The sequence below is a fragment of the Macaca fascicularis genome, chromosome 14 (assembly GCF_037993035.2).
Source record: "Macaca fascicularis isolate 582-1 chromosome 14, T2T-MFA8v1.1".
Lineage (NCBI taxonomy): Eukaryota > Metazoa > Chordata > Mammalia > Primates > Cercopithecidae > Macaca > Macaca fascicularis.
In genome coordinates this window covers 112,174,474-112,189,299 of record NC_088388.1, presented here as the reverse complement: position 1 = coordinate 112,189,299, position 14,826 = coordinate 112,174,474, and the positions used below count along the sequence as shown (strand labels likewise).

The 14,826-nt window shown below is 43.4% G+C and overlaps 1 protein-coding gene across 19 annotated transcripts in view; it reads right to left on the bottom strand.

The window, feature by feature from the left end:
- The window catches only part of NCAM1 (neural cell adhesion molecule 1), a 311,269-nt gene that overhangs the window by 18,731 nt on the left and 277,712 nt on the right, over positions 1 to 14,826 (bottom strand). For 18 of the 19 annotated variants that reach the window (XM_045371016.3, XM_065528978.2, XM_005579647.5 and 15 more), the window contains one exon: positions 2,095 to 2,219. In XM_045371016.3, coding sequence (XP_045226951.1) covers positions 2,095 to 2,219 — 125 coding nt within the window. Of the gene's footprint in view, positions 1 to 2,094; positions 2,220 to 11,745; positions 11,749 to 14,826 lie in introns of all 19 variants that reach the window. The other variant, XM_005579660.4, reaches the window with a different exon arrangement.

The window sequence follows — 14,826 nt, the reverse complement described above, 5'->3', positions numbered from 1 at the left end:
GACAGTGGTCTGGTAGCTGTTGTAGGCCCATGGCTAAGGCTGGATGAGGAGTTATCTTACAGCAAAGCAGTCCTCCCAGGCAAAAGGGTTTGCACTAGCCAAAGAGATGGCTTTAGGAATGTGACAGTGCTCATGCCGTATGGGCAAATGCTAGTAGTGCTGGAAGGGGAATTCTAGTTTCCTTAGAGTCTAACCAGAAAGTCTGGCTATGCTGTAAGCTAGGATGTATATATATATCACTATGTGGCTCCATTTTCATTTAAAACAAAGCAGTTCAGGTATCTTTCCTCTTCATTTCTCTGTCTTCCTTGGCAAACATCATTATACAAGAGACAACCAGAATCTAGAGAAAATATATGTTATATTATACTTATCCATAATATAAAATGATAATATTTAGCAAACATGAATGAGGTTTTGAAGTGAGAGAGAGGGTGGTTAAGGTTGTTAAAATCTAACACATTTCAGTGTTGTGCCCAGTTGTGTCTTTCTAATGCAGAGCTGCCTGCTGCAGCCACAGTGGTTCCTCAGACATCCGACGTGATCTCATACGGGAGATGGTTCCAGACTGAGCCTGCCTCTTAGCAGCAACCGTAGTGACCATTTATAAAGGTTTCCAAGTGTCAGGCACATTTCAGGCTCTTTGCATATATTATAACGCATCTTTATAACAACTCAATAAGCTATTTTATCCCCATTTGACAGATGGAGAAATTGAAGTTCTGAAAGATTAGGTGACCTATTCTTCCAGAATAAGTAGTAAACCTAGAACTGGATGCCATGTCTGTCTGGCTCTAAAACCTGTGTTCTGTCCACGGGGCCACATCAGGAAAACCATTGGAAAGGCATCCCAGCCTACCACACCTCCGCTTCCAGGGGGATATTGGGGACCACCTGCCCAATCCTTGTGCCCTACTCGGCAGTGAGGAAGCCATGAGGACCTCTCAGTCACTGGAATCTCTGGACTGGGCCTTAGGGCAGTGACAGGCCTTTCCTACTATTTCAGCTCATACCTGCTTACAAATTAAGTGGGAACAAGGCCTCCCCAGCTGAGAAGTGTGCCTGCAGGGCTCTGTGCTGAACCGGCTCTCCAGAAGGCTACCCAGTTAAAGACCTATCACTTCCACGGGGGACTGATCACAAGGCAGAGAGGAAGTAACTCAGCTTCCCAGAAAAAGTCTTCCTTGGGGCTATGTGAAGAAAGGAGATTGCTCCCTTGTTCATTATTTTCTCTACTCCAAAACCCTAGCAAGAGGTTATTCTCAGTGTTCAGATGTGGCCTCTAAATCTCTCAGCCATTGGTTGTAGTTGAAGATGACCAAGTGTCATTCTAAAACCAAATGGAAAGGGTGATTTTCAGTGTGGGATTCGGATAAAAGTGGAATGAGGGAATCTTAAGTGGGTGGTGAGCAAACCAGGAGAAGATGGCTTAAAGCCAACTTGCTGTTAGCAGGATTAGGACAGCTCAGGTGGCCAGGTGAAGGGCTGGTGAGGGAACAAGGATTGTTTGAGGACCTTAGGCAGCCTCGGGCAGTGGGGAGAGCCCAGTCTCTCAGTCAGGCTTGGATTTAAACTGCCTCACCCAGCTGTGTGAGATCCGGCACTTACTGACTGCTGTGCACCCACTTACTTCATCTGTAAAGAGGGGATAATGGTCAGACCTACCACACAGGGTTCTCGTGCAGAGAAAATGCATGTGGTCACAGTGACAGTGCAGGTGCCCGGCCTACCATACACATTTTATCCAAGGTAGTGATTCTTATATATTAGTATGGCATTTAAGAGAACTACTAGATAATGGCAAAATAACTTTGTAGAAAAGTTCAAGACACAGAAAAATCAACCATGGTATGAGTTTGTCATCACCACAGTCATCTAAGAGGCTTTCAAATGGACCCAGTGTGAACATGACCTAACAGCTGTAGGGCCATCTTGGGATTTTAAGCCATGGCCAGGGCCCATGGGCCACCTGCCAGACACAGAGTAAGACCCCATCCCACCCCTGCCCCACCTGGGCTGCCCCTGTTGTTTCCCTAGCAAGCTGGGTGTCAGGGTCGCAGGGTTCTGGTGAAGTCTGAGAAGGAGGCCACTCACCGCTCGGTACCTGACCAGATAGTGTCTGATGGGGGAGCCGCCGTCATCCTGCTTGATCAGGTTCACTTTAATAGAGTTTCCATCCTCTCCCATCTGCCCTTCGAGCTTAGGTGCACTGGGTTCCCCTGAAACAGCCAGTTAATTCACATGAAATTCGCATCCACAGAAGGAAAATCCAACCCATCCGAATGGGATGGAGTGACAGGGTGGGGCTGGACACTTTTCTTGCTTTCTCAGAAATTCAAATGGTTAAAAAGCAATAAAAATAAAACTGAATTCCAGGTAGATGCCTCAGACTGAGCCCAAACTGAGAGTGCCTCTTGGGAATGTTCTGGTAAATAGCCTTCCTGTGAGCAGGGTCCTTTCAGTGTTTTAAGAATAGGCTTTTTTTTTTCTGTCTCTCTCACTGGTACTTATGTTTCCTTTTAGTTGCTCTTATAACTGAAGATTTAATTTTTATAAACCTGACACATCTTGAGGAACAGCCTGAAATAGGAGAAAATACAAGTGTTTGAGTAGGAAACTCCCATCCATAAAATTATTTTGCAAAACAGCCCAGTTTCTTGCCGGGACACGTCACTCACCCCTGGGGCTAGGAGGCCTGATCTCTAGTGGGAGTAAATAATGCTGCATTCTTGGGACTGGCTTTTCATGAATGACATTTTATTACTCAGACTCATTAAAAAAATAAGAAGTTTCCGGTTGTGATTAAATAAAGCACGACTTGCCCTAGGCAAGTTTTTTGTAAGTATCCTTATGCTTTACGCAAGTTTCCTGTAAGTATCCACTTATGGTTCAAATGAGTGAGTGCTAATCCTCACACTTTAATGTGTTAAAGTGACAATCAGTGCAGTCTTTTTCTTTGTGAGAGGAGAGACAGAAAAACGTCTTTAGCATTTCTCAACAGAAAAAAAGTTGTTTCTTGATTTGCAATATACACTCAGCTTGTAGCACTGTGAATCCAAGGTTGAGAAGGAAGATGAACTTGCATGGGACAAACTGCTAGGGCTAGGATGGTTCTCCAGTGAGTAAGGCACTAATTTACTTTAAAAGAAACAATTGCATTAATATATGCTGAAAGTAATAAAGTGAGAGGACATCTCACATACAAAGTTAAAATGTAGATTTAACACAGCGGGGAATTCTGCACTTCTGCGAGGAGCTATCTCTGCATCTATTTCATAACCTCAGAGAGAAAACTTGGAGACGCTACAAAACAGTTACCTTCTGGGTGGGCCACTCTGGCTTGCTCTCTGGAAAACAGAATCACAGACATGTGACAGAAGAGCCACAAAACGGCTTGTCACCAGGGCTTGGATCTAAGCACCTAAAACTGCACCACTGGCCATTTACGAGACGGCTACAGGCACAGTTAGTGTCACGCCTCACTTCTCATTCAGCTACTCTGGGAACCACCTTCCTTCGATACAAGGAGGAACCAGGGAGAAGGCTAAGGAAGAGCCCACTGCTCATCATCGCAGGGCTAGCAGCAGGCGGATCACCTGGGCACTTGTCAGCAATGTAACCAGATCCTTCCAGTGATCTGTGTGCACGTTTAGGTTTGAGAAGTAGCAGTAACAGGGATAGATTAAAAGCTACAACAGGGAGGATGCATAATGTCGGGAGGATATTTAGGAAAAGTTGTGCTTATTATTTGTTTTCTTAGATCAATAATTAAGGAAAAATAAAAATAGGAATAAAAAGATGAATGGATTTCAGGCAAAGACCTGTCTTGTTTTAAAGCCGCTATCTAGCCCTGGGCTACAGCTATTCAGTGGAAAATAGGCAGAAATTTGGTTTAGACATGTCAAGGTATTTAGGCTTTCCAAATTCCTTTGGACTGTCCCAAGTCCTAGACAATACATCAGTTATGTCTATGTCATTATAGATATCTAGCGCTGAAAAGCGACTCAAAGTGGCATAGATTTTAGATCAGGGCAGGAGCTCTGTGTAGATTCAGAAATGCTGAACAAATAGAAGATGACACAGGAGAACTTTACAAATTGTATTCTCTGATTAAATTGGGGTGACCAACTCATCCCAGTTATCCTGGAACATTCCAGGTTTTAGCACTGCAAGTTCAACATCCTGGGAAACCCTTCAGTCCCAGGCAAACTGGAATGGTTGATGACCCTAGACCTACTGCAAATGAACGTAATTATTCTAACTTTATCCACTCAGAATCACAACACTGGCTCTGTGCTGAATGGTCTACCTGCCCTAGCATGGAGGGGATTTTTACAGGCAGCATCAGCGGCCCTTCCAACATGCCCACTAGGCAAGGACTGCGTCCTTCTCCCAAGGCCTCCTTTTAGGGATCAGTCCACTGGGGCTTCTCTGGCTGCACGTTCCTAATGAGTTCCTCTTGAAATTGAGCAGTGTGAGTTTTCAAGGCTGAATCAATCCTGCAAAATGCTGTCTCTGAACTCTGCATCATGGGGGGTCTGTTGCCTCCATCAAGTTTCATTCCACATTTGCAAAATATGGGCCCTGAATTGGATGCTCTTTAGGGCTCCTTCCAGCCCTGCCGTCATGTGAAACAGTGACAGCCACTGCACTAGCACGGACTGCCAACTATACCTGGGCTGTTTCTCATGACATTGTGGGAAACAGAACGCAAAATACAAGACTTTCAGCCAATTTTAGGGAGATGCACTCCAAGGTCAACAATTCCACATCTCTAAGGCAGAAAGTTGTCAACTTTTTGCTTTAAAATGTTGAAAAAACTATCTCAAAAGTTTTATCTTTGAAAAGAGACCCCCAAGTCTCTTCAAAGACCTAAAATAAAAGTCTCTCTGGGGAATCCTGCAGAAACCAGCTTCCCTGATGAAAGTACTCTCTTATCTTTAGATTTGTTTCAAAAAAAAATTTAACTTGAATCAGAGAAAAACCATCAAAATCTATACCATAGTTAGAACACAGTTCCAACATTTGACATAGTTAGAACACTGTAATTTGCTATCATTGTATCTGAGTGACTATCAGTACTCTGATATGTGTGTATTATTTTCTCATAGAATTTAGAGCATTTTATATTATATAATAATATTGACTGGGCACAGTGGCTCATGCCTGTAATCCTAGGACTTTGGGAGGCTGAGGCAGGTGGATCACTTGAGGTTAGGAGTTTGTGACCAGCCTGGCCAACATAGTGAAACTCAGTCTCTACCAAAAAAAAAAAAAAAAAAAAGCTGGGTGTGGTGGCATGTGCCTATAATCCCCGCTACAGCTACTCGAGAGGCTGAGGCACAAGAATCACTTGAACCCGGGAGGCAGAGGTTGCAGTGAGCCAAGATCGTGTCACGGCACTCCAGCCTGGGTGACAGAGTGAGATCTTGTCTCAAAAATAAAATAAAATAAAATTTAGGTTTATTATTTAGAGTGCTCTACCTATGATTTATTCAACAGACGTGTACTGACTATCTACTAGGTCCCAGGTAGTCTATTAGGCACTGAAGTCTCAAAGGTAAATAACACACAATTTTGTTTGCCAGATGAAAAAACTAAGTTATGATTAATTCTTTTAAAAGATGATGGGGCCCTTGGACAGATACATAATGCTTCCTATGACCTTTTTTTTCTTTTTGAGACAGGGTCTTGCTCTGTCACTCAAGTTGAAGTGCAGTGGCACAGTCATAGCTCACTGCAGTCTCAATCTCCATGACTCAAGTGATTCACTCACCACAGCCTCCGGAGTAGCTAGGACCACAGGCACATGCCACCACACTTGGCTAATTTGGCTAATTTTTAAAGTTTTTGTAGAGATGGGGTCTCACTATGTTACTGAGGCTGGTCTTGAACTTCTAGGCTCAAGTTATCCTCCTACGTTGGCTTCCCAAAGTACTGGGATTATAGGTGTGAGCCCCTGCACCCAGCCTATGACAGTATTTCTACACGAAGATCATATTCAACTAATATCACAGAGATTTGGACCCATTTGGTGGCTCTGTAACTTGCTGTGAGTACATGAAAATATGGAAAGAGCAATTGTTTAATCAAGTGTCTTATCTTCCAGTGTTCACTGTCAGTGAATTCTCTTAAAGATTACAAATGGGGTTAGAGAAACTTTCTTAGGCTTTCTGCACAAAGCCATGCCTGATGAGGGAGGGGCTGTGGTGGGAGAAAAGGACTTTTCTGTTCAGGAGGCTGACTGCTATATCGAGCACATTAGCAGAAGAAATGCCTGAGAGAGTCCTGATGTGCACTGTGTTCTGAGATGGTGGCTCTGATTGAAATCATTATGAGTAATTTCAGTAAAACCAATATTGTAATTATTTGTAAATGTTGGTTTGCGATTCAGCAGCAATCGGCAGGTTGCTCCCAGAAGACCCCTGGGGTTAATTACACCCTTGGAGTTTAGCTTTAGCCATGAGTCAAATGTTCCCCCCAAAATGCATTATGTAAAGACTACACCAACGGAACATTAAAAAGAAACTTTGCCAATAACAAATATAAAGTATTGTGCAGTTCTGTTATTTTCTAGCAGGATGTGAATCATGAACCCAAGAAAGAAAGAACGTACCATAGAGGCCACGTACAGTCAGATATATCACAGGCAGGTCCTATGAAATTCTCTCTTAGAAACCATAATTGAAATGTATATTTCTGGCTATGCCGATTGCAGGTTCTCGGTTTGTAATTACTGTGCTACTGTACTCTTAAATCTGAATCGGCTTTATGCCCTTCCTCTCATCAGCAGAAGCCCCAGGAATTAGAAAACTCCGGCTGGATATCTGAATTCCACAACAAAAATAGTAGCAAATCCAGGGTACTTGGACAGCATTGGTGAATTTTAGCAGGAAACAACATTCTATTTCTCTCTCAAAGGAGCCCAAACACCAAGAGTTAGCTGTGCCTTCTGAATGAAAGGCTGGGGTGCCAAACAGGCATCCTCAAGGAAGCCTCTATCTGGGGCTGGGCACAGTGGCTCATGCCTGTAATCCCAGCACTTTGGGAGGCCAAGGCGGGTGGATCACCTGAGGTCAGGAGTTCAAGACCAGCCTGGCCAACATGGTGAAACCCTGTCTCTACTAAAAAAAATAAAAAAATTAACTGGGCATGGTGGTGCCTGTAATCCCAGCTACGCAGGAGGCTGAGGCAGGAGAATTGCTTGAGCACGGGAGGTGGAGGTTGCAGTGAGCAGAAATTGCACCACTGCACTCCAGCCTGGGTGACAGTGAGACTCAGCCTCAAAAAAACAAAACAAAACAAAACAAAAAGCCCTCCATCTGTGTTCTCTATTCATCCACTTTGTTTTCTCTCTCATAGAGATCTGCACAAAGTTTCAGGTGTCTGAGCATAAACCCGTGATAAATGTGGGGCTTGCATTACAATCTTTTACTTTTCCTATCAAATAAGACTGTCTAGTTTTAAAAATACTGTTCATTTTGTTTATCCTAACTCCTGCCTCATTTGGGTGATTATTTCTTCCAAGCAATTTGAAACTTGTGTTATATATACCTTTTTACTCTTAGTTTTTGAAAAGTCCAAAATGTATGACTTTGCTATTCAAATATGAAGCCTATTTACTTTTTCCAAGTCAGAAACATTACAATTACATCCAGAGGTTAGAAACGTGGTTGGTCCTTAGGGCATCAGCAAATTATCTGAGGGAATCAGGATTTAGCGTTATTAGACCACTAACTCTCTCTCCTGAAACTAAAGAAACAAAGCTCTTAGCCCTTGATACCAAACAAAAGAATCGGGTGTGATCTATGTTGCATACATTCTTGGATCCTCATGACTCTCCCTGGCGCCTCTTTTGGTAACCTACCTGGCTATTCTAGGGATGCCAAGTGGCTTTTGGACAATCCCGAAGAACAGCCTGGCAGTGTAAGGGTGGGTATTAATTTGTCTTTGGCATTGTTCCTGCTAGATTAAGCTTTTGGAGTAAAGTTTTTTTTTTGTTTTTTTTTTTCCCCTGGACCCTTTTGTCTTCAGCATTAGGGCTTTGCTTGTGCCTGAGTGACCAGAATCTTTGCCATCCTAGTCCCTGGCTCCAGGGAGCCTCGGGATACACAATGAGTGAGTGTGGGTATGGCCAGTTTCCAGCTTGCAGAGCAAGGATGCTGAGCTCCCCGCGGCCACACTCACTAAGGCATCTGGTCTGTAAATCCTTTCCAGCACCAGTTTCCTGAGGAATTATGAATGTGAGAGTGCGTGTTGGGGTGGTGCGGTAAATGGCAGCATGAAGTACAAATTAAACAGCAACCAATGAGCTCTGACAGACTGAACCACAAAAATACCAGTTCCCTTCTCGCGGGTGTCATGAAAACACCAACAGATTAATTGATCAATTATCTTTGTTTCATCATCCTAAAAAGAAAATATGACCAGGAAGGTATGGCTTGTGGTTATGGGGCTGATCCAGGCTGAGGAAGTTATGACAGAAATAACTGCTATCACCAACAGTTAACTCGGCTCCTGCCTCCAAGGCCACAAGGGGGGCTCGTGTCCATCTTCAGCTCTATTTCATGGACATTAGATTGGTTATGAAGAAGAATGTGGCTCCTGGGGAATTTCAGCCCTCATACTGGTGACCCTAAGGGAACTGTCAGTTACCAAGGCCAGCGGCAGCCCACAGTCCCTGCCCACAGGATTCGGGCTGACACACCTCACTGCCTTTTCCTTCAGCCCCTTCCCACTGACTCTCTACCCTGGGAACCTCCAGTGCAGGGAATCCTTAGAGGTAAAGGCAATTAGAGCAGAAACCCTGGTGAAAAGTCTGTGTCGACCTGCCAGAGATCGTGGCAATCCAGACACACAGCTGTAAAAAAATAAAGGAGGGAGTGGAAGGGGTGGTTAGTGATGTTTTCAATCTAAGAAGGAAGAGTGGGTGTTAAAGAGCTTAGCTCATCAGAATCAGCATTTCCTAGTACGAGTCAGTGTCAGTAGCTAAAGAAAAAAAATATCATTATGAATGGCTGGGGAGGGAGTCATGCTCAGACATGCAGCACACAGACAGAGGGGTGCAGGGGGCTTCTCATCTCACGCATGCTGCTGGTGGGGAGTCCCATTTACACAGAGTCCTCAGTAGCTGGTGGACAAAGCCAGGGCTCCGTGGAGTCATTGGAGGAAGCCCTGCAGTGACATGATGCCATGACCTTAGAAATCAAAGTTTGCATCCTCACTTCTTCTTTTCTGGGACAGGTGTCTAAGCTTATCTGTCACAGTCGTCTACAGGCCAAGCCCCGTAGGCTCAGGGGCCAAGTAACCATAAAGGATGGGGCTCAATCCCTGTTATAACCTCCCTTCTCCTTCTGAGTCGCCACACTTCATGCAGTGCTGCTGGATTCTGTGAACACTGCCCCACTGAACTCAGGTAGATGGAGCATCCAGCTTATGTTACGCATATCCCAGGCAGTTTTCTTTTTTTGAGGGGGTGCAAGGTGGACAGGGAACATCAGATGTCACCAATTGTTGGGTGTACAACCCACTGACAGCAGGAAGTCCCCCCTCACTCCTCCGCTTACTTTCACCTTTCTCATTTAGGCCCAATTCAGCTTAAATCTTTGCTAATACCCAGGGAGAGAAGGTGATAACTGTCCTTAACTAAGCTTTATTGCTCTCCTCCATGAATTTTATTGGCCCTGACCTCTCCATTCCCTTAAATTTTTATTGTTAAAGGCCAGTTCCTGCTGCTTACGGGGCTCACCTGAATAAGTCCTCAGTTTGCCCCCTTGCAGATGGCAGGAGAGGGTCCGTCATGGATGAGGACACAGTTCCAGGAGAAGGTAATCATAGCTTTGGAATTCTCTAAGGCCCTCAGTGATATATATTTTTTTTTTAAGTACTGTCCACATTTTTTATCAACAGCCAAGAAGACTGCTAAGGAATGTTTCTATGGCAACTTCAGAAAACATCTTTAAACATTTCTTGCCCTGGCTTAAAATGTCTGGTAGAGATCTCTCTTTAGAGGAGTGAATTAGTGTCTACCTTATTAACATTGTGCTTTGTTTCGCTCCAAATTATAGCATTGCACAGAAATGACCAAACTTGTTTTTTTAAAAAGAAATGAATAGGTTTCAAATTCAACATCCAGTTACTGCTCACATTTAAGATTTCATGGGGAAGGCCCAGATCTTTTTCCAGAACATCAACTACCGAACAGTCATCACAAGTCTAAAAATGTCTAGTCTTGCTGATGGTCAACCTTTGGGAAATCATGAAAATATAATATTTTGGGTAGGACTTGTAGTTTAGAAAATCTTAAGCTCTCTATATTCTCTGTCCTAATACTTGCAAATCCAGATGATTTTTAAAGGTAAGCCCAATTTATTGGCATGGACTACATCAGATTATCAGATGTTCTGCTTCTGGGACAATCCCACCTTATTTCGTACAATGTCAACACCCAATATCTCCTTTTTGGAAATGAGGATGGCTCATAGGCAAGTTCAGGAGTCTGGCTGTAAATGGGACTACACTGGGGCCAAGCTGACATCCCTATAAAGCTGAGGTGCTCAGAGATGGGAAATGTGGAGGGTGAACGAGAGGGAAGGTACACAGGGCTAAACACACAGGAGGAGAACGAAACACAAGAACAGACCAGGAACAAAGGACATGCGAGACCAGCTGTTGACGGTTTTGTCTGTGTGGATGTCGCCCAATCAGTTCTCAGAGAAGTGAGGTCAAACAGGGACCCCTTGCATGCATGGGCACACCGGGGGTTACTGGTGTTAGTTTTGCTTTCGTGATCCATGTAGCCCATGTCTCAGGGTGTGATTTGAAGTAAAACATTTCAGTTAGGAGAAAACTGAATGCATATGACTCAAAGGGCAGGTTCTGAATAGGTGTTTGATTTTAGTGAGGGAAGCTGTGAGCAGAGGCTTCCTTCTCTCTTTCTGGTAAGCGAGAAATGTTTTAATGAGGTTGTGACAGTCACAATATTAACTAATTATTTTGTCATTGCTATGCACTTAATTAGGCTATAATTTTATTTCCTTTGCTGCAAGGGTCAATCATGTGTTTCTTGATTATACGGAGATCTCCAGTCATGGTAATTATCAAGTGACTTTTGCTTTGATTTTCTCCCCCTCCCTGGGGGAGGGCCACTCTTAAAAAGTGACACCTCGGTAATCACAGCCAAACTGCTCTAATCCGAATTCTTAAATCTCTTATTTCAGAAAGTCCTCAATGTGCATGAATTTTATGAAGCACTCTCATTGGGTTTTGAACAAATACAACCTTTGCAATTGATATATTTCACTCTGTAGCATTTCAAGGTTGTAAACATTTTCACAGGAATGTGACTCATTTTAGAACAACTATGGTCTTTAGAACTACCGGATAAAGTTAAACAACAATGCTATAAAGCTAATTTGCCAAACACCTTTCTGGGAAATAATTTTTATGAACCATCTGGTAAAAATTCAGTTTGCAAACTGTGCTGTGGCTAATGTGGGTTGACTGTAGAGAACAGTTTGTGTGACCAAATTTCTTGAAGCAAAATACCAAACCAAAGGTTGTCGTGATATCAAATTGTCATGTCAAGTTTGCAAGGAATGATGAATTCTGGATGTGAATTGAGAACAAGAGGGAATCTCTCAAATGGCTTTGTTTGGGAAATCTGAGACAGGAAGAAATGGGTGTGCCCTACGTGCCAGGCTGTGGTCCCAGATTTATTTCACTAATCAGAACAAAGAGTTTTACCTTCTGTTCACCAGCGTGGACGACATCATCAGCACCATGCAAGCCACATGACAAAGTCACATGATACGCACGCACATGATTGGTTGAAAGGAAAGTGGAGGAGGTCACATGGAAAATACAAAAAAATTAAAAACTGATGTAAACAATGGGCAGGGAGAAAAATCAACAACAAAATCACAGACTAAATAAAAGGAGAAATTAAATTAAATTAGCAGCATATATAGGAAACATTGGGAGGGCAGCAAAACTGCCCAGAAATAGGATAATAAATCATAAAGAGCATTTGGTTAACAACACCAATAAGCATTAGCTACGGCTGCAACACTACATATTAATACCACATCAGGAGCATGTAAACTTGTTTTGAAATGGGGAGGTGTTGCTGTCAGGAACCAGATGTCAAAGTCAATCCAGGAGACTGTTAAAGGAAAAGAAAAAAGCAAGTTATTATCCACAGATTCCAGAAATGTCTCAGCATCCTTGGGAAACAAGGGCAATGAAACAGAATATGGGTCATCAAGGAAAAGTCCTGAGAATCTTAAGGTGAAGACTGTGTGCCCTAGAAGAACAAAAGATTGTATTAAATCAAAAAGCGTCATTTCATGTTTCCTGTGGCATAAGGAAGAGGGGAGCATGGGCTGAATGAGGCTGGGTGGATGCATGCCAGAGATGGTGGCTTTGATGATCTTATCTCCCTTCTTTCTCCACAAACCCGTATTATTCCTGAGACCTCAGTGAGCCTCCCTCAAGTCAAGACCCATATAAAGGAAGAGGCCAGCGCAGACTAGGGAATAGGTTTCCTTCTGATGGTTGAGACAATAGCTGTGCTGACACTAAACAGCAGAAACTGTACCTTTGGCCTAATGCGCTGAGAGTTTGACATTAAGCAAATGTTTGGCCATTTGTGGTTAAAGTTTTTTGTTTGTTTTGAAACAGGGTCTCGTTTCATCACCCAGGCTGCAGTGCAGTGGCGTGAAGATAGCTCACTCCAGTCTCGACCTCTCAGGCTCAAGCAATCTTTCTGCCTCAGCCTCCTGAATAGCTGGGACCACGGGCGTGTGCCACTACGCACAGCTGATTTTTCTATTTTTTGTAGAGATGGGGGTTTCGCCATGTTGGCCAGGCTGGGCTCAAGGGATCCTTCTACCTCAGCCTTCCAAAGTGCTGGGATTACAGGCTTGAGCCACGGCACCCAACCTGTTGTGGTTAAAGTTGTATCTTTAGACTTGTGGTTGTACTAAGACATAAATTTGAGATTTACAATGAAAAAAAAAAAATTTCTTGTGTGGATGTAAAAGCATTCCTTTTGGTCCTATGTTGTGACTGAGTGATCTTGACTTGTTAAAAGGCATTTTGGGTTTCTGACCTTAAATTTAAGAGGCCGGGGAATGTTTTGGCCATTGCCAATTGAGGCTGAGGGAGAAGGGCAAAGAAGGCAGACGAAGACACCTTTCTGTGTAAAGAACACTGCTGGTTAAAAATAACCCGAGAGAAATGCTTTAACCAGGCTACCTCTTCCCCTGCCACTGTGAGCTGATAGAATGTATGCTTCTTTCTTATTGTCTGGCATTACACAGATTCCGGTACCTTCCTGCCAAAGGGGACTTTCAGGGACTATATACAACTAAGCAATTGCTCCTTTGGTTTTATTTAGAATATCTTTATTCCCTCATAATTATAAATGGGTACACACACACACACACACACACACAGGCAAAACTGGGAGATATTTATTTTCAACCCCATTGATGGATTGATGGTCGATGGATATTCACATGCTGATAGCTACTCTGCTATTAGTTCCACTGCAATTCACATGTGCTACATTTCACTTACTGGTGAGAAATATGTTCATGCTAAACTCAGGCTGCTGCCCAGTTGTGAACATCTTCCCTTTATCTCAGTATCCACTGGGACCTACAATTTGGGTCAGTAGTCAAGTGGTTCAAAATAAAATGACTCAAACTTTCTTCCCTTTGTATGTCACAACTAAGCATTTCATCTGTGGGCAGAAATGTCTGATGTTTAAAAATTAAAGACATGTCAGGGGAGAGACACCTAATTCCTTCTTCAGGCAAAATCTGGAGCCAAGATTGTGTTTCACTAACAGAGAGGACCAACCTACAGTGAGTCACCTTAAATGCGACACAGTTGTGCAAATACGTTATGTAGCTTTCTCGTACTGTGCCTGGACACACATTGCACCAGGCTGAAAAACGACAGGAGTGACACTGCAGAATAAGAAAGGAGGCTGTTAGCTGCATTCCTTTTCCAAATGTAAAAAAAAAACAAACTCATATTCTGAATTAAACCCATGCGAGCACAGCCTATTGTCATCGGCTCTGCTCTGCTGACAAAATGAAACCTTAAAAGCATCAGGAATTAAAATTCATCACAGCACACACACGGAAGGAACACCAAGAAAGCAGACCCTGAGCTGCGTTCTGCAGTAGAAAAAAAAAGAACCATTTCATGCAACACGCAGAACCAGGAAACTCTTTTCTTCTCTGTTCAATTGTGTATTGGAAAGCTTGGCCCTGGGAGCTGGAGTTATACTTGGCATACCTGCTTTCTGCCTTCTCGTTCTGCTTGATGGGATGTATGCCATTTTTTCCCTGTGCAACCAGAAATATTATAAAATCTAAAACTCCCACACAGCTTCGATGCTTGAACACTACAAACATGCACACATACTCATATGGATTCTTCAGGGGATTCAAGTCCTCCACACACATCTTACTTCATTAGAGCATTAGAAAGACCAGTTTGGAACATGTTACAGCAGTGATTCTGTGCAATGTTTTCTACGTTGAAAAAAAGAGGATACAGTCTGGCTCTTGACTTTATTGTCAAGAGATAAATTCCAGCACTTTCATCTGGACTCTCAACCCAGGGGGAGCCTGGATTAGGCTTTTTCTGCCCATCATTTTTCTAGCACTGAGGCAGGAGCCTGAAAGGAGACAGCAGGAAGGAGCTCTCGCCTTTCCCTGGGCTCTGCACACAGGGAGACAAAGCCAGGCACGCTGTCAGGAAGCAGCGGCTCCTTCCTTCTCGGCATCATCCTCTCCCTTTCCCCAAGCA